This window comes from Peromyscus californicus, unplaced genomic scaffold, assembly GCF_007827085.1.
Source record: "Peromyscus californicus insignis strain IS unplaced genomic scaffold, ASM782708v3 Scaffold_13__1_contigs__length_99412109, whole genome shotgun sequence".
NCBI classification, from domain to species: domain Eukaryota; kingdom Metazoa; phylum Chordata; class Mammalia; order Rodentia; family Cricetidae; genus Peromyscus; species Peromyscus californicus.
The window spans coordinates 5,801,414-5,825,652 of record NW_026294424.1 but is presented as its reverse complement, the minus strand read 5'-3'; the positions used below and the strand labels follow the sequence as shown (position 1 = coordinate 5,825,652).

The 24,239-nt window shown below is 44.8% G+C and overlaps 1 protein-coding gene across 2 annotated transcripts in view; it reads left to right on the top strand.

Annotated features, from left to right (window-relative positions):
- Positions 1 to 11,823: 11,823 nt before the first annotated feature.
- Slc5a1 (solute carrier family 5 member 1) overlaps positions 11,824 to 24,239 on the top strand; it is an 84,378-nt gene continuing 71,962 nt past the window's right edge. For both annotated transcript variants that reach the window (XM_052735865.1, XM_052735864.1), the window contains exon 1: positions 11,824 to 11,958. In XM_052735865.1, coding sequence (XP_052591825.1) covers positions 11,824 to 11,958 — 135 coding nt within the window. The remainder of the gene's footprint in view (positions 11,959 to 24,239) is intronic.

Genomic DNA, 24,239 nt, shown 5'->3' with positions numbered 1-24,239 from the left:
CTGAGCCATTTCTCCATACCCAGGATTTTTTTTTTATGTGTTTTTCAACTTGTTTGGGTAAATGCCAAGAGACTGACTGCTGTTTTTTTATGATAAGATTGTGTTTAACTGTTTAAGAAACAGTCACGCCGGGCGGTGGTGGCGCACGGCCGGGCGGTGGTGGCGCACGCCTTTAGTCCCAGCACTCGGGAGGCAGAGCCAGGCGGATCTCTGTGAGTTCGAGGCCAGCCTGGGCTACCAAGTGAGTTCCAGGAAAGGCGCAAAGCTACACAGAGAAACCCTGTCTCGAAAAACAAAAAAAAAAGAAACAGTCACAATTTTGTTTGAAGTAGTTGGACCATTTTGCATTTTTTAAAAGATTTCTTTAGTTTTTGTGCATGGGTATTTTGTATGCATGTATGTCTGTGTACCACGTGCATAACCTGTGCACCCAGGGCTCAGAAGAGGCTGTCAGGTCCCCTGGAACTGGAGTCATGGACCATTGTGAACCACCATGTGAATGCCGAGAACTGAACCCTGGTCCTCTGCAAATGCAACAAGTGCTCTTAACCATTGAACCATCTCTCCAGCCCCCGTTTTGTATTTCTATAGCAAATAATGAACCCTGTTTATCAACAGCCTCACTAGCATCTAATGTTTTCAGTGTTTTGATCACCCCCTGGCTATCCTAAAAGGTACATAGCAGTACCCCACTGTTGTTTCAGATTTGCAGTCTTTTTTTTGTTTGTTTGTTTGTTTGTTTTTTGGTTTCTTTTTTTTTAATTTTAATTTTTATTTTTATTTTGCAATACAACTCAGTTCTACATATCAGCCACGGATTCCCTTGTTCTCCCCCCTCCCACCCTCCTCACCTTCCCCTCAGCCCACCCCCCATTCCCACCTCCTCCAGGGCAAAGCCTCCCCCCGCGGACTGAGATCAACCTGGTAGACTCAGTCCAGGTAGGTTCAGTCCCCTCCTCCCAGGCCGAGCCAAGCGATCCTGCATAGGCCCCAGGTTTCAAACAGCCAGCTCATGCAATGAACACAGGACCCGGTCCCACTGCCTGGATGCCTCCCAAACAGATCAAGCCAATCAACTGTCTCACTCATTCAGAGGGCCTGATCCAGTTGGTGACCCCTCAGCCATTGGTTCATAGTTCATGTGTTTCCATTCATTTGGCTATTTGTCCCTGTGCTTTATCCAACCTTGGTCTCAACAATTCTCGCTCATATAAACCCTCCTCATTCTCGCTAATTGGACTCCCAGAGATCCACCCAGGGCCTAGTCATGGATCTCTGCATCCAGATCCCTCAGTAGTTGGTGAGGTTTCTAGCACGACAATTAGGGTGTTTGGCCATCCCATCACCAGAGTAGGTCAGTTTGAGCTGTCTCTCGACCATTGCCAGCAGTCTGTTGTGGGGGCATCTTTGTGGATTTCTGTGGGCCTCTCTAGCACTTTGCTTCTTCCTATTCTCATGTGGTCTTCATTTACCATGGTCTCCTATTCCTTGTTCTCCCTCTCTGTTGTTGATCCAGCTGGGATCTCCCGCTCCCCCAAGCTCTCTTTCCCTCGACCCTCGCCCTTCACTACCCCCACTCGTGTCCAGGCTGTTCATATAGATCTCATTCCATTTCTCTGTCATTGGGCGATTCCCGTGTCTTTCTTGGGGTCCTGTTTTCCAGGCAGCCTCCCTGGTGATGTGAGTAGCAGTCCAGTCATCCTTGTTCCACATCTAGTATCCTCCTATGAGTGAGTACATACCATGTTTGTCTTTCTGAGTCTGGGTTACCTCACTCAGGATGATTTTTTCTAGATCCATCCATTTGTCTGCAAACATCATGATGTCATTGTTTTTCTCTCAGATTAGAAGTCTTTTAAATTTTATCTATCTATGTATCTATGAATCATCTATATATATATGTATGTATGTATGTATGTATGTATGTATCTATCTATCTATCTATCTATCTATCTATCTATCTAGACAGGATTTTTCTGTGTGGCCCAAGTTATCCTGGAACTAGCTCTGTGGACCAGGCTGGTCTCGAACTCACAGAGATCTACCTGCCTCTGCCTCATGAGTGCTGGGATTAAAGGTGTGCACCACCACTACCCGGCATGAATGAAATTCTTAGAGTTTATTCCTTTTACTATTGGCATTGGGCCTTACAGTTGCCATGAATGGGAAGACGGTGGCTGGACAAATACAGTAGCTGGTGTTTCTCTCTCTCTCTCTCTCTCTCTCTCTCTCTCTCTCTCTCTCTCTCTCTCTCTGTGTGTGTGTCTGTCTGTCTATCTATCTGTCTTTCCCCCTTTCTCGGTGCTAGGGATGAAACCCAGGGCCTTGTACATGTCAGATAGGCTCAAACGCTCTCTCTGTACACTCTTCAGTTTGTATCCATTTACGGCCAGCATCCTCTGTGACTCAAGCTCTTGCATCTTAATTAATCCCGCTTCTGTCTTTTGGTTGATATTCTGGTTCTTCTGTGTTTGACACTGAACATGGTTTCACTCAACTTGAATCACTTCCTTCTTCACCCAGGTTACTGTTTTGGGAAACCCCGTTCTCCTTAGTCATCAGCATCTTTAACTCTGGTGCACACCTAATGTGGCCGTGAGCTAACACGGGTTGCTCATCTCTGTGAGCATTTTGCAACTGTAATTCAATTGCACTGCCATTGTTACAACAGTATCTGATGTCTAAAGTGTCATACATGTGGGAACTGTCACAGTTAAAATAGAGAGCAGTCTTCCTCACTCTCAATTCAAATGCTTTCATTTTTCTGCTCACTCATCTTTGATTCATCTATCCATCCATCCATTCACCCACCATCCATCATCCATACTCTGTTACTATATCCATCTACCCCTTCCATCTATTATCTATCCATCCATTATCCGTCATTTACACGTCCACTCACACGTCTATTTGTTTACCTAGCCATTCTGTGACTACTCTTGTTTCCTCTTTTGGTGTTGAGAACTGAACCTAGTGCCTCACCCATACTAAGCATGTCCTCTACCACTAAGTCCCTGTGACTGCTCTATAAAAAGAATTAGAATGCTTATGTAGTCACGTTCATAGTGGAGTCAATCACAAGTCAAAAGGTGGACAGCTAGCCAGGTGTCCATAAATGAAGGGTAGGATAAACAAAATGTGGTATAGACACACAATAAATGTCATTTAGCCTCCAAAAGAAAGAATGTCCTGACAGATATTGTAATGTGAGTGAACCTGGGAGGGGGGGTGTCACTGTTTCAAATAAAACAAACCAAACACAAAATAACAAGTACTACAGAGTCTGTTTATACAAACCTGGGGGTCACTGTGTTAAAGAAAACAAACCAAACACAAAATAGTAAATACTACAGAGTCTATTTATACAAGATGTCTAGAGCACTCAAATCCATACAAGTTAGAAAGTAGGATGGTAGTGCCAGGGGCAGCGGAGGCAGATAAGGTAGGGAGGGCGGGGCAGTGTATCACTTTAATATCATTGTAACGATGGCAGCTGCGTTGAGTTGAAGGGAATGTCATAATATTTACAGAGATGAGTAGTTAGTTCACGGTCACCACGGTCACTAGCGTGAGTCAGTAAGAGGACTGTGTACTGGAATTGGGATGCCGCTGATCAGGAAGGAGAGACTTCCCCAAATGACAATGCTGGCAGAGAAGGGAGTGACTAAGCTGAATGAAACTGTGTTCAGTATCAAACGTGGGAGAACCAGAACAATAGCCAAAAAAGTAAAAATCGGCTCAATGAAAATTCAGGAACTTGAGCCACAGGGGAGTCTGGGTCCATATGGTAAAGAGGACTGTACCCGGGAAAAGTGGAGAGAAAGGAAATGCAAGGGTGTAGAGGGCTGAATCGGCCCCAGGACTGAGGTAAAGAGTTCGAGCTGGAAGAAGAAAGGAGTTTTGGGGATAGGTGGTGGCCAGGGTAGCGTACCACCAACCCATTCGATGCGGTTGAAGCCTACATCTAAAAACCGTTAAGATGCCAAATCTTATGCCACCTTTATTTCCAGTGAAAGGAAAACTCTAATAAGATTTATATAATTCCTAAGTATTTGTTGAATTTTAAGAACTGTCAAGGCTTGTGTACTCGACACTGGAGACAGACCAAGAGTGAGCAAGGCAAAGCCTGTCCTGGCAGGGCTGCTCTTTGAACACAGAAAGGCAGTAAACCAAGAAATGGAAACTTGCCGGGCGGTGGTGGCGCACGCCTTTAATCCCAGCACTCGGGAGGCAGAGCCAGGCGGATCTCTGTGAGTTCGAGGCCAGCCTGGGCTACCAAGTGAGTCCCAGGAAAGGCGCAAAGCTACACAGAGAAACCCTGTCTCGAAAAACCAAAAAAAAAAAAAAAAAAAAAAAAAAAAGAAATGGAAACTCATGCTTTGTTAGTACCATGAAAGCCGTGGATCGGGGTGGGGGGGGGTGGGGTGGGATTGTTTAAATGCGGGTGGTCAGAATAGGTGGTGGTTCTTTCTTTCTTTTTTTAAAAAATGGTTCATAATGTATAATGTTGCTTTCATCATCAGTAGTATATAGACTTTTATTTTGGTTTTTTATTTTTTTAAGATTTATTTATTTATTTCTTTTTCCTGTGTATGGGTGTTTTGTCTGCATGCATATGTGTGCCCCATGTGAGTGCCTGGTGTCTGCAGAGGCCAGAAGAAGTCATCAGATCCTCCGTCATTGGAGTTACAGATGGTTGTGAACAGCCATGTCGGGGCTGGGAATCAAACTTGGGTCCTCTGGGAGAGCAGTCAGTGCTCTTTACCTCCGAGCTATGGCTCCAGCCCTAGTGGTGGTTCTTAGCTCACTTTGCCAATCTGAGAATCTGAGGAAGGCCCTTTCTCCAAGAAAACACAGACCTGACCACAAGGTGCACTGTGTGACTTTAGGGAGTTAGTGGATGTTTGAAGCCGACTCTGAGGGGACTATGGGGCGAAGGAGAGGGACCTGGCCTTATTAGTTTCCTACAGTTTTATGGAACGGATTCCAGCATGCTTTACCTACTGCACAAGGCCCTCTGTGATCCATTGCTCACCTGTGTCCCTGTCCCATCTCCAGCTGTTATGTCCAGATGTGCAGACCACAGGTACTTCTGGTTCTCAAACACGCATTCTGTGCTCTCAAGCTACCCTCCAACCATACTGCTGTAGGAACTCCTATTGACCCTCAGTCGTTGTGTCCCGCCCCCTGCTTTGTAAAGATTCATTTATTATGTATACAGAGCCTGCATGTGTCCTTGCAGGCCAGAAGAGGGCACCAGATCTCATTACGGGTGGTTGCGAGCCACCATGTGGGTGCTGGGAATTGAACTCAGGACCTCTGGAAGAGCAGTCAGTGCTCTTAACCTCTGAGCCATCTCTCTCCAGCCCCGGATGTCTCTTTTGCTCTTCTCACTCACTACCTTCTTTGAAGGGACCAGGTCAGACTTGCTTTACTTCACAGCCAGAGCATCTACCACACTGTGCTTGTATATGTCATCTATATCATCCATCCACTCAGGGAAATTATTGAGCATCTACTATGTGTCAGCTCAGTCCCGGGCACAGTGAGGGTCAAGAGACATTAGCATTATTCTCATAGAGCTTATACGTTAGGAAGAATGAAAATAGGGATGTCAGGGATAGGATTTAGGGGAGGGATGGAGACAAATCAGGAAGCCCCTTGGTAGAAATTTAAACCGAGACTAGAAGTTTGTGGGGGTGGCTGGTGAAGAGGAAGGGCCCTCTCTGCACAGCGATCAGCTTGCAGGTATCACACGCACACTTTCCTCGGCTGACATGAAGCAGAGCTGGCACGCCATCCAGGTTTGTATTTCTAGTGTCTGACTCAGAGCAGACACGATGAATGGAGAAGTGATCGGATGGAGGAGTGTTATCATGCACAATTACTGGGATTAGATACTAGACGGGATAGGGTGTTCTTTCGATGGGGAAATGGATTCTCTGTTTCAGTCAACACACGTGGCATGTTGAGCAACTGAGTGAAAGGCAAGAAATGTTAAAGCTAGTCAGGTTGGGGAGAAATGGTCTAGGTAGAAGGGCTTTTAAAAATTATCTTCAGGCCATATGCCTTGTGCATTATTTTTCAATTTATTAGGATGAAGTGAAATTCACACAGTGTAAAACAAACCATTATGAAATGAACATTTTGGTGGTAGTTGGCACACTTAAATGTTGTGTAACTCCCACCTCTAATCCTAAAACATTTTATCATTTCCCAGGGATGCCCTGAAGTACCCCCTGAATACTACACGGATTTGAAATTCTCTAAGAGTGAAGGCTGTTAATCTGTTCTCTTTGCTCCCCTGTTGCTTAGAACAATGTTTATCTAGCATTTGTTGGATACCAAATAACTACCAATCCCACACTCACCTTAACAGATTTTTCAGTTGCCTAAAGATTTTTCCTTAATTATATTAACATAGCTAGATGTCATTACAATTTATCGTAATGTGTTGTAATATATATAAAACAAAATGTATCATCCTGGTCACTTAAATGGACAGTTCAGAAAATGAGCTATACTCATGGTGTTGTATAGCTACCACCCCCACGCAGTCCCACTTTTTGCTTTGTAAAGTGGAAACTCGGTGCCCATTAGACAGTAGCTCTTGGGTTAAAGGCTTAGCTTTGTCATGGGATACTCTTCTACTATGTGCCAGGCCCTGGGTTTGATCCTCTGAAGCATAAAAAAACCTTAATAATACACCCCCCCACTCCACGGGCTGGAGAGATGGCTCAGAAGTTAAGAGCACTGGCTAGTTTTCCAGAGGTCCTGAGTTCAATTCCCAGCAACCACATGGTGGCTCACAACCATCTGTAATGAGAACTGGTGCCCTCTTCTGGTATGCAGGCATACATGCAGGCAGAACACTGTACACATAAAAAATAAATAAAATCTTAAAAAAGAAATACCGCCGCCCTCACAAGCCCCTGAAGCTCCCGTCTTGTGTAAGTGAAATTGCCCGGGGATCTTTATGTTTTAATTATTATTTGTGTGTATATATATGTGTGTGTATGGGAATGATTTACGCATAGGCACATGTGTCAGGCATGAGCGTTGAGTCAGAGGACAATTTGTGGAGTCAATTCTCTTTTCCACTTTTATGGGCCTAGAATGCAGGTTGTAAGATTTTGAGGCAAGTGCTTTTTCCTACTGAGCCATCTCAGTAGCCTGAGGCTAGGGATTTTTTTTCTATTAAACTTGGTTATTTTGTGTTTGTTTTGTTTTTTTCTTAAGAAAATTTTTATTCATTTTACATACCAACCACAGATCCCCCTCTCTTCTCTCCCCTCACCCGCCTCAAGCTTCCCCCACCAACCCACCTCCCCTTTCCCTCCTCCTGGAACTCTCATTCCCCTCTCAACTTCGTATCTCTTTTTCTTTTTCTTTCAAAATAACTCACTCAGGCCAGTTAGAAATGGCTGTATGCACACGGGTGTGGGATGCTGTTCACTGGAGCATGGGCAATCTACCTGGGCCACACTGATGGAGAAAATGGACTCTTCCTCTTATTTCAGAAAGAGTGGCTGTGGAGTGCTCAGCCTAAATGGGAACACCTTATCTCACACACATGCACATACACACACACACACACACCGCACACACATACTACACACACATGCATACACACACAGACATACACATACATGCACAGACATACACAGAGACGCACACACACATGCACACACACTTGCATACACATACTACACACACATGCATACACACACAGACATATACACATACATACACAGACACACACACATACACACATACACAGGCTCAGGGAATATCATGGAAGAGGGATCAGAAAGACCAGAGTTGCACTCTTTCTCTTAGTGACCACTAACTGCCAACAAACAGGTCCTCAGCTAGGGGTGGGGTCTTGTGAACCCCTTCCATCCTCCATGCTTGAGTGTTGACTGGCTTGATTTTATGCAGGCAGCTACAGCTGCCCACCATATTCAGAAGCCATTACCTCCCATCAGTTTTTCCTTACTTTTGCTCTCAGAATCTTTATAACTCCTCTTCCACAATATTCCCTGAGCCTTGGTGTGTGTGTGTGTGTGTGTGTGTGTGTGTGTGTGTGTGTGTGTGATAAGGTTGTCTCATTGAAGCTGAGCACTCCAGTCACTTTTTCCTGCACTTTGACAAGCTGTAAGTTTCTGTATTAACTGTCATCTGCAGAACAAAGAAGCTTCTGTAATGAGGAGTGAGAGTTGCAGGAGTCAACGGGTCTAAGGATAAGTATTTAGAAGGCAGTGTGACACTATATCCCTTGAGCAAATGGTAGCAGCACCTATGACCTCCAGCCAATGGATTCTTGGCCAGGTTTATAGTATGAAGTATGAGTTCCCTCCTGCAGAATACACCTTAATTCCAATTAGAACGCTGTTGGTTACCCCAATAAGATCCACGCCATTACTGCACCAGTGGGCATATCTTTCCAGGCTGCTCATTATTGTAGCTCACAGGGTTCACATCTGGGTGAGATTCATCATGGCTTCTCTCCCCCAGCAGCCTGCACAGCATCTCCTGACACTGTGGAATGTAGCCATCAGGGGGGATGTTTCCAGGTCGACACCAGCTTGATTTCTCCATGTCCTGTGGTCAAAGTGTGTGGTGTCTTGGGTAACTAAGAGCAATGACAATTCCCTGTATTGTTTTGGGGTCTCTGGGACCCCAACCAATAACTTGACAGGGGTACCCTGTACTTGTCACTGTGTCTTTTGTTTGATAACCTGTAGCTTCTGGGAGAAGCACGTTCCCTTCTTGTAGCGGATTTCAATGAAACATTCTTAAAAAAATTATGTTTTAGGAAGCTCATGAAAATAGGTTTCCATTGGCTTTCCCAACCATCTCTTCGTTCGTTATCGCTTCCCCTCTCACCCTCTAGCCTAATCCCTCCTCACTCAAACTCTCCTTTCGGGTTCCTGCTTCCCAACCATGGTCTGTTGGCTGATGATGGGTGTTGAGTTGGCAGTGTGGGTCCAGGCTCCCAGGTGATTTTCTGAGCCAGGGCCTGCAGACTTCTGGGGTTTGCTTCTCTGTTTCATCCCACAGAGGGGGTAGAGACCAGCTGAGCGCCAGTCACATTGGTGTGTGCTTCCAGAGAGCCGATCTCTCCAGGATCCGAGTGTCAATGAACTCCCTTTCGCTTTCTCTCACCTCAGTCTCTGAGTTTGCAACAAACCAAGATATTTGCCAGAAGATGGCGCCTGGAAAGAACTGTCCTGATTTTTATTTGGATTTCTCATAGTTAATGGCTCCCTTCAGTGCCTGAGACCTATAGACAACTGGGACCAACTGCCCACTGGGAGTAACGCAGGAGAGGGGTAGAGGGCTGCTGGCCCGGAAGTGGCCTGAACATCAGGACGAAGGCATCACTTACTGATTTGTCCCCTCCTGTCCCCTCCTCTCTTTGCAGCAATGGTTAAAATACATACAGGTGCATTGACTGAAGACCAGTGTGGCCATTTTCATCTGAAGGCGCTTGGGGCAATTTACTTAACCTTTTGAGTCCTAGTGCCCATGAAATGGGCAAACAAGGGTGGTCACTGTGAAAACAGAAGGTGTACTGTTTGTGGCCAGGCCATGGCCGTCTCCAGCTCTGGGAGGGCAAGGGCAGCCCTGAGGACCCCTCATCTTTGAGTCCAGATAAGATGACCATAATGAAGAAGATAAAGTTAGTCCTGTTCTTGAGCACTGCATATATATTTCCCAGTGTGCTGAAATGCCGTCGATGCACGGGAGCATCTGCCTCAGACACTATTAATACCATTTTGTAAGTGAGGAAAATGAGACCCTGCAAAGTTAGGGGGTATGTTCTCCTAAGGCTCCTTCTCTTGTGAGAGGAAGGGACAGAATTCTGACTTGATATACCTGATCGCTAGGCACTGGTGAGCTCATCGGGGTTGGGGGTGGAGGGGTGGGGGTGGGGTTTCCAGGGAGGAGCCTGATCCTTTACAACAACAGTGTGTTTCCCTTTCTTGGTTTTAGAAATAACTGTTCAGGAGTAGAAAATCTCATCCCTGGGAGATGTAGCAGGGGGTAAAATTGAGGCTAAAGTGAGGCTGACAGGGTTTGGTATGCAAATGTCTAGGGCTTGTCTCCAGGTAATAGGGATGAGACCGAGAGCCAGGGAGCCTGGCTAGAGTCAGAACTGATACTAGGGTCTTTTTAGAAAAGAACAGCTGGTGAATGTCTGCCAATCTGACTGAAGAGGAAGCAGGTTGAGAGAGAGGAGTGCCGTATGTAAGGCCCTTTGGCAGAGGAACCAGGTTGAACTCAGGCTCCTGGCTTCCAGCTGTGAATCCTTGCGGGGGGGTTTTTTTTTTTTTTTCCTGCTGCTCCATGCCAAGAGGCTGAGGTAGTATTCTGAGACGCTCTGAGGGTGGTAAGCTAGGGATGCTGCAGATGCCTCTTCTCCAAAGCTAGCCTGGGGCTTGGTGTCTAGAAGTCCTCCGTCTGAAGGCTGCTCTGGCCTGGCCTGGGCTGCAGGGCCAGCGTGGCTGTTGGCTCACTGTGTGGCTTTGGGCAAGCCATGCTTTCTTTCCCAATCGTTTTTGTTCTCAGCCCGTGTTTGCGGCTCAGACTCCTGTCCCAGTGCCCAGGGTTTGATGAGCTCCTTGAAGAGAGTCTCTGGCATCTTCTCGTCCGTGTGATTTACTCCTGATTCAGGGTCTTACCATATATGTAGCCCAGCCTCCAATCACCATCCCTCTGTCTCCGTCTCCTGAGTGTGCCACCACGCCCAGACATCTCTCACACTTTAAAAGGGTTTCAAAGTACGTTACAAATTGTCCCATGCTCTCTGAGGGGCTTGGTTCCAGGATCCCACTAATATTGAAATTCAAGTCTCTTACATACAATGGCACAATTATATTTACATGCAGACCACCCACATATATCCTCTCATGTGCTTTAACTCACCTATGGATTATGTGTAACGTCGACTACCAACTACCGTGTGCAAGCTATGAACAGTTGTTACATAGTATTGTCTAGGGAATCGCAAGAGCCTGTACAAGTTCAGTACAAAAATATTTCCATTTACAGTGGCTCGAACCATTTAGGTGAAGACACAGGGCAAGGAAATGACTCTGGGGGACTCCGTCTCCCAGCTTTTTCTTTTTTTTCTCCTTCTTATATTGGGGATTGCACTGTTCCTGGGGATTGCAGGTTGTGGAGAAGTCACGAGTGGGTGAGTCTGATGCTGATGGCCAAAGAGATTTGTATTGAGTTTTCCCCAGCAATCTCATCCTCTTGAGAATGTTCTCCAGAAAACAAAAAATTGGCGGAGCTCTCTGAAAAGTCCTGCACTCATTTTTCACACGGAGATGCCCGCTCACAGAGATGCCGGGTCTTCTTCAAAGGCCCCCGCTGCAGGTGAGTCTCAGCCTGTAGACCCCTGGCTCCAGGCGCTTCGGCTTCTCCATGCAGCTTTTCCTTTTCTACCCTACGCAGGCCGGGGCAGTCCAGGTGTGGCAACTGCACGAGGTGCCCACTGCGGGAGCACAGAGGACTTTTGTGCCAGGAGGGCACCACCCCTTAGCAGGCCCCTCCCTGCTCGCAGAACAGCCTTTACCTGCGGGGCGCCCGCCCCGAAGTTTCTCCTACATCTTTGCTAGCTCCTTTATCAACCCGGCGCGCCCAGAGCTGCTTCCCCACAGTGCGGTGCCGGGCAGCAGCGACAGGGGCCCAGCATTACTGCCGCGCAGCCCCTCTGTCGCGGGTCCCCTCCCTCGGGGCTGATCATTAACTCAAAGGCATTATAAGGAGTGAGTGGCCCCAGTGAGCCAGAGGGACTCGTCGGCCGCTGCCATGGACGTTAGCACCTGGAGCCCCGCGGTCACCGCCACAGATTCACCCATCCCGTCCCATGAGCGCATTCGCAATGCGGCTGACATCTCAGTCATTGTCATCTACTTCTTGGTGGTGATGGCTGTCGGGCTGTGGGTATGTGCGGGTCCTGGGACACGGACTGGAGAGGGCAGGGCTACTGTGTGGCATGAGCGGGCACACAGAGACGACATGGTTTTGCTGAACCACAAAGGGGGAAGATGGGCTTCCAGGTCTATAAGGGGAGTGAGTGGGACTGTCCTGGGAATGCTGAGGAGGAGTTCAGAGCACAGGAAGCCTGTGTGTGGGAAGGCAGAGGGTGCCAAGGGGAGCCTGTCAAGAAGGCCCAGGGAACATCCTGAGCTGAGGGGGAAGTCGGAGGATCACAGAGTCTAGGATAGAATGTAAGGGACAGGAAAGGGACAATTTGGAGCTGCAGCGGGGTCGGGGACAGGGCAATTGGCTACTGTCCTACCTCCGAATTATCCAGTTTCCCATGGGAAAGAAACAATTTAGAGCCAGAACGTTGTAGCCTCTGCAGACCGCAGGTGCACGAGGCGGCCTATGGCTGACCAATGCCCCCTTCTGGGGAAGGGTTAGCTTTATATGATGGGATTCTAGAGGCTATCTGGGGTTAGCTATGAGGAAGGAGCCAGTGAGCAGAAAGAGTGACCTGGTCCTGGGGAGAGGAAGTATATGTGTCTCCTCTCGGGACTCTGGGGACACACCAAACCAGAGAAACTCGTTTTTCAAAGCCTGAAACTTGGAAGTTCATTTATGATGCTGGCACACCTAACAGCTAGCCCGAGTGTGCGAGCATTTCAGCCACCTCTGGAGGTTGACTTGCGGTGGCAGCTGCTGTGGCAGCAGGTGTTGTGTTGGGCTCGTGAGTTATGAAAGGATGGTGGGCATTAGCCTTTTCATAGACATAGCTGTATGGGGGGGGGGGAGGAAGGAAGCATGGACTTTTGTTTTTTTAAAAGGAATTGTAGAAACCCCATGTAAAAGAAGACTCAAGCGTCCCTTATGCAGTGTCTGTGTGGCTGACTCTTCATCAATATACCTAGCTTCCTTAACAGAGGCGAGCGTCCAGTACTTGCTCTCATGCACTTGAACTAAATGAATGAACTCCCCACGGCCTGAGTTTATCCAAGTATAACGTAGGCCTGTTCTTATGATCCCCTCCCCCAGATATTGTGATGTGACTCTAAAGGTCCTTATGATTCTAGGAATTGTTTCCTATGCTACTGCCATTAGCCTTACTGTGTGTGTGATCCATGCCCTGGATAAGTTTTGTATTTTCAAGTAAAATGGGCACAAATAGTAAGCTGGGTAACACGCCTTCACACTAAAAGCCACGGAGCGGGGAGGTCAGGAATACCAATTATCATTTGACAGAAGAGAAACTTGAAGTCACAGGTGCTTGTGATTTGCCTATGATTTTGCAATCCCTGGGACTGTTCCGGGAACTCAGGTGTCTTGACACCAGGCCCTCAAGCATGGCGCTTGCTCTCTGCCTCCCTGCTCCAATTCAGATTGGTAGATGTTGGAGCCAAGACACATTTGCTGGTCACACCAGATGGCCCCCTTTCCAGGCATGCCCTGATCGTCGCGATGTTCTTAGCAAACTCCTTTCAGCCTCCCTCCCCAGTCCTGCCAGTGTTTACATTTTTTATGGTGTTTGCACTTTTGAAATATCTGTGAACCAGTGTCACTTGTCCTGTTAAAATGCTACTTAATGAGCCTGTTAGTATCTGTCCATGTTTAATCTTCTCACATTAGCCAGTGTCTCTTGACCTTGCTCATTTAACACAATGGATTTCTTCCAGTTAACACTCCTCTTTTTCCTACTGGAGTGTTAAGGTGGCTTGATTTAGGGATGGGCATTCCGGCTTCTGAATGATTTCTGGGCTGCACAGAGACTGACCCAAGTCCATTGTGCTCCTCAGCTTAGAAAATCATGTGCAGCTAATGTTCCTGTGTCTCCACCCCATCCATGCCAACATTACTTATCTGGGTTCTGTAGTCTTTCAACTTTGCTTCTTCATTGATTATCTTTGAGCTTTGTCCTGTTACCTGTTTGATATTTATTTCCCCTTTTTTCACTATTTCTTTTTGCTTCTCTGGGTGGTTTTTGTATCAGTTTAAATTGAATCACTGACCTTATTCTTGCTGGGAGATGCTACCAACCCAAACCAGGGTTGTTAAAAAACTATGGTCCAATGGCCAAATCTTGACCCACAGCCTACTTTTGTATGACTCAGAAACTAAGAATAATTTTTACACTTTTAGAGGGTTAGAACATAATAGGATAAGGCAAAATAAAAATAATATGTGGCAGAGAACCCATAAAATCTGAAGTACCCACTATTAGAACCATTTTCTTCTCTTTTTAAAAATTTATCATTTTATTAATTTATTGTTTTATGTATATGGGTGTGTTGCCTGCATATATATCCATGTACCACATGTGTACAGTGTCTTAAGAGTTCAGAAGAGGGCATTTCTTTGATTATCTATAACTCATTGTGGTTATAGATAATTGTGAGCTGCCATGTGGGTGCCGGGAATTGAACCTGGGTCCTCTAGAAGAGATCAGTGCTCTTAACCGCTGAGTCATCTCCCCAGTCCACAGACCCATTTTATTTTGGCCTAATCAGATGATTGCTTGTCATTAAGACCCTTGTTATTTGAACCAATATGATCATTGCTCCCTGAGTTGGAATGGCCTTTGAGTTAATAGCATCACTGAATGCTTGAGTTGGAGTGGCCTTGGGGAGCCCAACCTGTCCATTTTATTAATTAGAGTAAGAATGGGTAGCCAGAAGTCATCCAGACAAATCAACACCAGAGTGAGGACAATTAGAACTCAGAGCTTAAGATGCATGAGCCAATGCTATTCTTTCTCCTCCTCCCCAAGACACTGCCCTCCTGGGAAAACCTCTTCTTTGTCCCTTCTCCATCACTGAAGTGACAGGGTCCTTCTTTCCTCACATTTTTGCATGAAGATGGGGCTAAAGTTTACTGACTTCAATCCTCATACATCTCTTCATTGAATTATTTGACAGAATAGTTTTCACACGTTACCAACAGCTTTACCTTGACTATTCCAGTAGAAACTCTCCGCTGGGGTCCAGTTTCCATTGACAGCCCTGGAAGAGAAGTAATCCTTCCTGGTACCCAGATCAAATCTCACATCCTCAGTTTCTTGCATTTCACCTGATTGTGACCTATGTAGGTTGCTCTGAACATGAGTGCCCCGTTTTATGCATCAGGAATCAGTATGCCACATCTGGATCTTCCACTCTGAGTTTCCTTCCTTTCTTCCTTCCTTCCTTCCTCCCTTCCTTCCTTCCTTCCTTCCTTCCTTCCTTCCTTTTTTTTGGGGGGGGGGGGTAGTGTAAGGTTTCTTTGCATAGCCCTGAATGTCTTGGAACTACCTTTGTAGATCAGGCTGGCCTCAAACTCTCAACGATTCACTGCCTCTGTTGCTATGCATGTCCTACTTTATGGCTTGATGGGTCAGTTAACACTCAATTCATGATGGGCAGCTCAGGTTGCATGGTGATTTGGTGGACAACTCTCAGACATTCAGTTTCCATTAAGGCCAAACAGCAGGCCAAGAGCTGTCTCTCAAAGGGATAATAGTTGTCTGCACATTACCATAGTGCCTTTCTTCAAAATCCCAAGGGGCTTCTCTGCGATTCACCTATAGGGGCCTTCCAAAGGCTCCAAACAGCATCCCTATCTGCCACTGCCACTTTAAGTACCACTGGGTCTGCTGGATCATATGGTCCAAGTGATAGAACAGCCCACACTGCAGCCTGGACCTGCACAAGAGCCTTCTCCTGTTCCAGGCCCCACACAAAGCTAGCAGTTTTCCAAGTTAGAGTCACTTGGTATATGGGCTGGAGTAACACACCCAAGCAAGGAATGTGCTGTCTCCAGAATCCAAATAGGCCAACTAAGCATTGTGCTTCTTTCTTGGTTGTGGGTGGGGCCAGGTACAATAACTTAATCTTTCACCTTAGAAAAGGATTATCTCTACACGCCCCACACCACTGGTCTCCTGAAAATTTCGTTGAGACAGAGGCCTCTTGAATTTTGGTTGGATAGTCTCCATCCTCTGTACATATGCCTTATGAACAAGTCCAAAGTGGTTGCCACTTCCTGCTCTCTTGGTCCATTCAGCCAAGTGTTATCAATGTAGTGGACCAGTGTGGTGTTGTGTGGAAAAGAAGGATGATCAAGATCTCTCTGAACTAAGTTATGGTACAGTAGTGCTGGGAGTTGTGCAGATGGTGGGGAACTGTCTCAAGAAGTTTCAGAGAGGAACATAGCAGCGTGGCTGGAGGCTTGTGCGATTTTGGTAAAGAATGAGGCTGTTTTCTGCCCTTGCCCTAAGAATCGGTCTGAGGCTAAATTGAAAAATGATACTTAATTTTTCTGGCAGAGGAGATTTCAAGACAGCCTAATATTGACTCTGATTAGTCAGATGTTTATTAATAGTCACTCTTATGCAGGTCTACGTTGAAAAAGAGCAAGCAGGGTGAAAAGAAATACAAATGTACAGTTTAAAGTGAAAAAAAGCACAAAGAACCTCCAAAGACGCCACTGAGTCCATTTTGTGTTGGCCGTCTACTGCTGGGCATGGGGCCTACCCTTAGAGACTGCCCTTAAGAGTGGTTTGTTTCCCCAGTGAGACTCCCTTGGAAGAAACTAGGTTTTCATTTGCAAGTGGCTATCAATTGGAGATAGCTTCTGGGTTAGGGATGGGAGCTTGTGTCCACTTTTCCTTTCAGCTCTAGGGCCCCATCTGGTGCAGACCCATGCAGGTCCTGTGCATGCTGCCTCTGTCTTGTGAGTTCATATGTGTACTAGTCCTGTTGTGTTTAGAAGGCCTTGATTCTTTAGTGTTTTTCATCCCTTCTGGTTCTTACACCCTTTCTGCCTCCTCTTACATTGAGTTCCCTGAGCCCTGAGGGGAATGATTTGATGAAGACACCCTTTTTAGGACTGAGTGTTCTGAGGTCTCTCACTCTCTGCATATTGTCTGGCTGTGGGTCTCTCTATTTGTTCCCATCTTCTGCAGGAGGAAGCTTCTCTGATGTTGACTGAGAAAGACACTGATCTGTGAGTACAGCAGAGTGTCATTAGGAGTCATTTTATTGCTATGTTCCTTGAGTGGAACGGTAGTGTTTGGCCTATCTGGTCTCAGGGTCTTGGCTACTTGAGCAGTGCTGGGCATGAGTTCCATCTCATGTAACAGGCCTTAAATCCAACCACACGTTGGTTGTTTAGTTAGTTGGCCACAAGCTTTGCCCCACTATTGCACTATTGCAGGCAGGTCATCACCTGAAGGCTTACAGATGGGTTGGTGTTCACCTTTCTCCTTTGGCAGCGTGTAGAATACCTTCCAGGGCCGTGAACACTGGTCTGTAGGGGTGAGCGCTGTGGGTAGGCACCAGTTCAACTTCTCTGTGTTCAATGAGTTGTGTAGCGATTTTCTTCAGCAACAGGGCCTTCCTGTCAGCTGGTGGGGAGCCACCAGTAGCCTTGGCAATAGCCTGGGTTTAGGGCTTCACATGAACCCTTTTGGCCAAGAACTCAATTAGATATAACTCGTTCCTGGTACTGGAAGCTTCATTTGGTGATGAGGTACATCCAGTTGGGTCTCCCTGTTATTTGGTGATTTCATTTAGATTACCTTCATATATGTATATAATTTAGGAAGCTTCTATTGTATTAGGTTTCCACATGACCCCTCAAATGGCCCTTAGTTTTAGCTGTCTGTCCCTGTATTTCCGCCCTTGCCCCCTTCTTCCCTCCAGCTTCCTGTTTGATCCTCTTAGTCCAGCCCCCTTCCCAACCCTCCATCCATCACTATTCTATTCCCTCTTCCTAGGGAGATATCTCCCTCACCCTTACTTTCAACCTGACTTCTGCAGTTAAATAAATTGTAGCTTGTCGTTCAATGATTTAACAGCTAACAGCTACATATAAGCAAATGTATACCATATCTGTCTTTCTGGGTCTGGGTTACCTCACTCAGGATGATTTTTTTCTAGTTTTGTCTACTTACCTGAGAATTTCATGATTCTGTTTTTTAGAATGGTTGAATAATATTCCATTGGGTAAATGTACCAACTTTTCTTGTCCATTCATCTGTTGGTGGACATCTGTTTTTTTTCCAATTTCTGGCTATTATGAACAGAGCAGCAGTGAACACAGGTGAGCAAGTGCCTCTGTAGTAGGATAAAGTGTCCTTTGTGTAGACACCCAAGAGTGGTGTAGCTGGAGCTTGAGACAGATCGACTCTTCTCTTTGTAATGAACAGCCACACTGATTTCCACAGTGGTTGGACAAGTTTGCACTCCTACCAGTAATGGATGAGTTCTTCCCCTTACTCCAAATCCTCATTAGTATGAGCTGTCACTTGTATTATTGATCTTGAATTCTGATTTGTGTAAGATGAAATCTCCAAGTAGTTTTGATTTTTATTTCCCCGATGACTAAGGATGTTGAACATTTCTGTAAGTGCATCTCAACCGTTTGAGTTTCCTCTTCTGAGAATTCCCTGTTTAGATCTACACTATATTTTTTAATGATTTTTGTTTTTGTTTTGTTTTCTTGGTGTCCAATTTATTGAGTTCTTTTTTTTTTTTTTTTTTTTTTTTTTTTTGGTTTTTCGAGACAGGGTTTCTCTGTGTAGCTTTGCGCCTTTTCCTGGAACTCACTTGGTAGCCCAGGCTGGCCTCGAACTCACAGAGATCCGCCTGGCTCTGCCTCCCGAGTGTTGGGATTAAAGGCGTGCGCCACCACCGCCCGGCAAGTTCTTTATATATTTTGGATATTAGCCCTATACAGGATGTGTACTTGGTAAAAAAATCTTTTCTATTCTGTAGCCTGCTGCCTTGTCCAAATGATGGCATCCCTTGCCACACAGAAGCTTTTCTGTTTCATGAGGTCCCGTTTATTAATTGTTGCTCTTACTGTCTGTGCTACCCGTGTTCTGTTCAGAAAGCCATCACCTGGGTCAATGAGTTCCAGACTGTTCTTCACGTTCTCTCCTACCAGATGCCATGTGTCTGGCCTTGTGTTGAGATCTTTGATCTATTTGGAGTTGAATTTTGTGTAGGATGTTAGGTGTGGGTCTGTTTGCATTCTCCTACATGCAGCCATCCACTTTAACCAGCACCATTTGTTGAAGATGCTGTCTTTTTTTCCAGTGTGTATTTCTGGCTTCTTTATAAAAAAAAAAATCAGGTGTCCACAGTGTGTTTTTTATTATTATTGCTCTGTGGTACAATTTGAGATGAGGGATGGTGATAGTTCTCCAGGAATCCTTAATAAAAGTCAGTAAGGATTGTTCTAGCTATCTTGAGTATTTTGTGTTTCCACATGAAGCTGAAAATTGTTTTCAAGGTCTGTGAAGAATTGTGTTGGGATTTTGATGGGGATTGCTTTGAATCTGTAGATTGCTTTTGGTAGGATGGGCATTTCCCCTCTTGTATTCCTATTGATTCACAAGCATGGGAGATCTTTCCATCTTCTGATATCTTCTTACATTTCTCTCTTCAATGTCTTAAAAATGTTATTATACAAGTCTTTCACTTGCTTGGTTAGAGTTATTCCAAGACATTTTATATTATTTGAGGCTATTGTGATTTGTGTTATTTCCTTGATTTCTTTCTCAGTCCTTTTGTCATTTGTATATAGAAAGACTACTGATTTTTGTGTGTTAATTTTGTATTCTGCGACTTTGCTGAAAGTGTTTATCCGATGTAGGAGTTTTCTACTGGAATTATATATACTATCATATCATCTGCAATTAAAAATACTTTGACTTCTTCCTTTCCAATTTGTATCCCCTTGATCTCCTTTAGTTTCTCTAGCTAAGACTTTAACTACTATATTGAATAGATGTGGAGAGAGAGTACAACCTTGTCTTGTTCCTGACTTTAGTGAAATTGCTTTGAGTTACTCTCCATTTGAGTTGATGTTGGCTATGGGCTTGCTGGAAACTGCCTTTATTATGTAGCGGTATGTCCCTTGTATACTTAATTTCTTTAAGACTTTTATAATGAAGGGATGTTGGATTTTGTCAAAGGACTTTTCTGCATAATGAAATGATCATGTGGTTTTTGTCTTTCAGTCTCTCTATATAGTGGATTACATTCGTAGATTTACATATGTTGAACCATCCCTGGGAAGGCGTCTCTGAGATGAAGTCTATTTGATCATGGTGGATGATCTTTTTGATGTAACCTTGGATTTAGTTTACAAGTATTTTATTGAGAAGTTTTGCATCTATTTTCATGAGGGAATTAGTTTGTAATTCTCCTTCTTTGCGGGTCTTTATGTGGTTTGGGTATCAGAGTAACTGTGACCTCATAAAATGAATTGGGCAATGTTCCTTCTGTTTCTATTTTGTGGAGTTATTTGAGGAGTATTGACATCAACTCTTCTTTGAAAATCTGGTAAATTTCTGCACTAACACTGTGTGTCCCTGGGCTTTTATTTTTGGAGGTAGACTTTTAATGGCTGCCTCCATTTCACTAGGGGTTATAAGTATATTTAAATTTTTAAATCTGATCTTGATTTAACCTTGGTGGGTGGTATATATCAAGAAAATTATTATTTCTTTTATATTTTCCAATTTGGTGGAGTACACGTTTTTAACGTACGTCCTTATAGTTCTCGGATTTCCATGACGTCTACTATTGTGTCGCTCTTTCCACCTCGAATTTTGTTAATTTGGATTTTCTCTCTCCACCTTCTAGTTAATTCGGCACAGCGTTTGTCAATTAAGTTGCTTTTCTCAAAGAATCAACTCTTGATTTTATTGATTATTTTCTGTTCTATTGATTTCAAGCCTGAGTGATTATTCTTGCCTTCTACTTCTTTTGGTGTGATTTCTTCTGTTTGTTCTAGAGTTTTCAGGTGTGCTGTTAAGTTACTAATATGAGATTTCTCCAATTTTTTGATATAGGCACTTAGTGCTATGAACTTGCCTCTTAGAATTGCCTTCCTTGTTTCCCATAAGTTTGGGTATGTTGTGTTTTCATTGTCATTCAATTCTAGAAAGCTTTTAGTTTCTTTCTTAATTCCTGTCTTGACCCATTTTTCATTCACTAGAGAGTTCTTCAGTTTCCAAGAGCTTATAAGCTTTCTGTTGTTTCTGTTGCTGTTGGTGTCCAGCTTTAATCTGTGGTGATCTGATAGGATGCAGGGAGTTAGTTCTTGTATCTTTTGTGTCCAAGTATGTGGTCAGTTTTAGAGAAAGTTCCCTGAGCTGCTGAGAAGAAGGTATGTTCTTTTGTGTTTGGGTGAAATGTTGTGCAAATATCTGCTAGGTCCAGTTGCTTTATGATGTCAGTTAGAACCAGCATTTCTCGGTTCAGTTTTTGTCTGGATGACCTGTCTATTGTTGAGAATAGGGTATTGACATCTCCCACTATCAGTGTGTGAGAGCCAATATGTGATTTAAGCTGTAGTGGTGTTTTTTTTTTTTTTATGAACTTGTGCACCCCTGTTTTTAGTGCATAGATGTTAAGAATTGCAATGTCCTCTTGGTGGATTTTTCCTTTGATGAGTATGTAGTACATTCTCTATCTCTTCCAATTAGTTTTGGTTTGAAGTCTAGTTTGTCAGATACTAAAATGGCTACACCAGCTTGTTCCTAGGTCCGTTTGCTTAGAATATCTTTTTCCATCCTTTTACTCTGAGATGATGTCTGTCCTTGATGTTAAGGTGTGTTTCTTTGATGCAGCAGAAGGACAGACCCTGTTTTTGCATCCATTCTGTTAGTCTGTGTCCTTTTAGTAGAGAATTGAGACCATAGATGTTGAGAGTTATCCACAAGCAGTTGATTCCCATTATTTTGTGGTTGTGGTGTGGGTTTTTCCCCCTTGTGGTTTTTGTTGTTGTTGTTTTGGGGTGTGATTAGCACCTTCAGGTTGAAGTTTTCCTTCTAGCTCCTTCTGTAGCACTGGATTTGTAGATAGATAGTGCTTAAATTTGGTTTTTATCAGGGAACATCTTTCTTTCCCCATCTATTGTGATTTAGTGTTTTTGCTAGCTATAATAAATAGTTGAGCTGGCGTCTGTGTTCTCTTCAAGTTTGCTTAACATCTGTCCAGGCCTTTCTGGCTTTTAGAGTCTCCATTGAGAAGTCAGGCGTAATTCTAATAGTTCTGCCTTTATATGTTATGTGATCTTTTCTCTTGTAGCTTTTAATATTCTTTTGTTGTTCTGTATGTTTAGTGTTTTGATTATTAAGAGCTAAGGGGATCCAGTCTATTTGGTGTTCTGTATGATTCTTGTACCTTGATAGGCATCTTCTTCTTTAGGTTAGGAAAATTTTCTTCTATAATTTTGTTGAAAATATATTTTTTTAAAGATTTATTACTTTATTATGTATATAGTGTTCTGCCTGCATGAATGCCTGCAGGCCAGAAGAGGGCACCAGATCTCATTATGGATGGTTGTGAGCCACCATATGGTTGCTGGGAATTGAACTTAGGACCTCTGGAAGAGCATCCAGTGCTCTTAACCTCTGAGCCATCTCTCCGGCTCCCTGAAAATATTTTCTGTCTTTGACCTGGGTTTTTTCTCCTTCCTTTATTCCTATTATTTGTAGGTTTGGTCTTTTCATAGTGTCCCAGATTTCCTGGATGCTTTGTGCCTGGATTATTTTAGATTTAACCTTTTCTTTGACCGAGGTATCTATTTCTTTTATCTTGTCTTCAATGCTTGAGATTCTCTCTCCCATCTTTTGTAGTCTGTTGGTGAGGCTTGCCTCTGAGTTTCCTATTTGAGTTCATAAATTTTTCATTTCTAGTTTTCCCTCAGTTTGGATTTTCTTTATCAATCTTACTTCCACTTGTAAGTCTTGAACTATTTTTTTCATTTCACTCCACTTTTTGTGTTTTGTTAGTGGATTTATTCATTTGTCCTTCCAGGCCCTCTAACACATTCAAAAAGGCTATTTGGAAGTCCCTGTCCTGTGCTTCAGCTCTATTGCTTTTCTCAGGGCCTGCTGGAGTGGGATTGCTGGGCTGGAGTGGAGACAGGCCTGCTGGAGTGGAGACAGGCCTGCTGGAGTGGAGACAGGCCTGCTGGAGTGGAGACAGGCCTGCTGGAGTGGAGACAGGCCTGCTGGAGTGGAGACAGGCCTACTGGAGTAGGGACAGGCCTGCTGGAGTGGAGACAGGCCTGCTGGAGAGGGCTTGCTGGCTGTAGTGGAGACTCGTTGTCCTGGTTGCTACTGATTGTGTTTTCTCCAGTGTGTAGGCCTCTGGGTTTGGCATGGTTGTAAATCTAGGTGCTGATATCTGGGCTTGTCACTGTTGGGTGCGTGTTCCATTCCTTGGTTTCTAACTTCAGAATTATCTCCAGAGTGACCTTTCCCAGTTAATCTCTAGAGCCTAAATCTGTAGTATTCATCTCTGTTCCAGTGTCAGCTTCCTTCTCTGCTCCTGGGCTCTGTTTGCCATCTGGCTATTCCCAGGAAGACCACCACTGAGTCTTCAGAGTGTGACTCGTAGGAGGAAGGACACTGTCAGGCATCAGGAAAGACTCAAGTGCTCTCGCTGATACTTCCTGACACACAGAGATGCTCAATACATCTTTGCTGACTGATTGGGTGCATTAAGGCCTTCCTTCCCAAAGGTCTTCCGTGCAGTCTGCACATCTATAAGGGTGTACCTGTTGCAGACATGTTTGCTGCAAGAATGACATCAGAGCTTAATTCCTTTGGACCACTGATAAGAGCAAAGCCACTATCAGTCATTAACGAGTGTCTGGACAAGGGAGGCAGTGACAGAGAAAGAGAGGAAGGAGGAAGAGACCTAGGAGCCAGGCCAAGGGCACTGAGCCAAAGGCTGGGCCAGGAATGACTGCAGGTTCAGAGGGGGCGATTCCAAAGGAGCTGTGAGAGACGCTGCTCATCATGTATTGGAGATAGAGGCCATTTATCAACTCCCAAGCCTTCGGGGGCTCCCCATGTCTGTGAATAAAGACTGTGCTTTTTGGTGTGGCATTTGAGAGCCTTAATTCTGTCTCACTTTTCACCCCGTCCACATTCATTCATCTTGGCCAGGCCCAACAGCTAGCATCGTTTGCCACACCTTCTCCACACACCGGGTGCTGCCCCTTCTCAGTCCCTAATCTGCGGTTCCTGAAGTCTGAAATCCCCCCTCCCCCCCACAGGTCAACAAAACCCCACCTTTCCTTCAAGACTTGGGGAAACACTGCCTCTATGTGAAGTATTTCTTGCCATCAGAAGGACTTTCTTCATGCCCTCTGAACTTAGTCACAATATATCACAAATTAACAGCCCCAGGGATCGCCTGTGTCTACTCAGAGAGGAAAGAGTTGAACTAACTGGAATATCT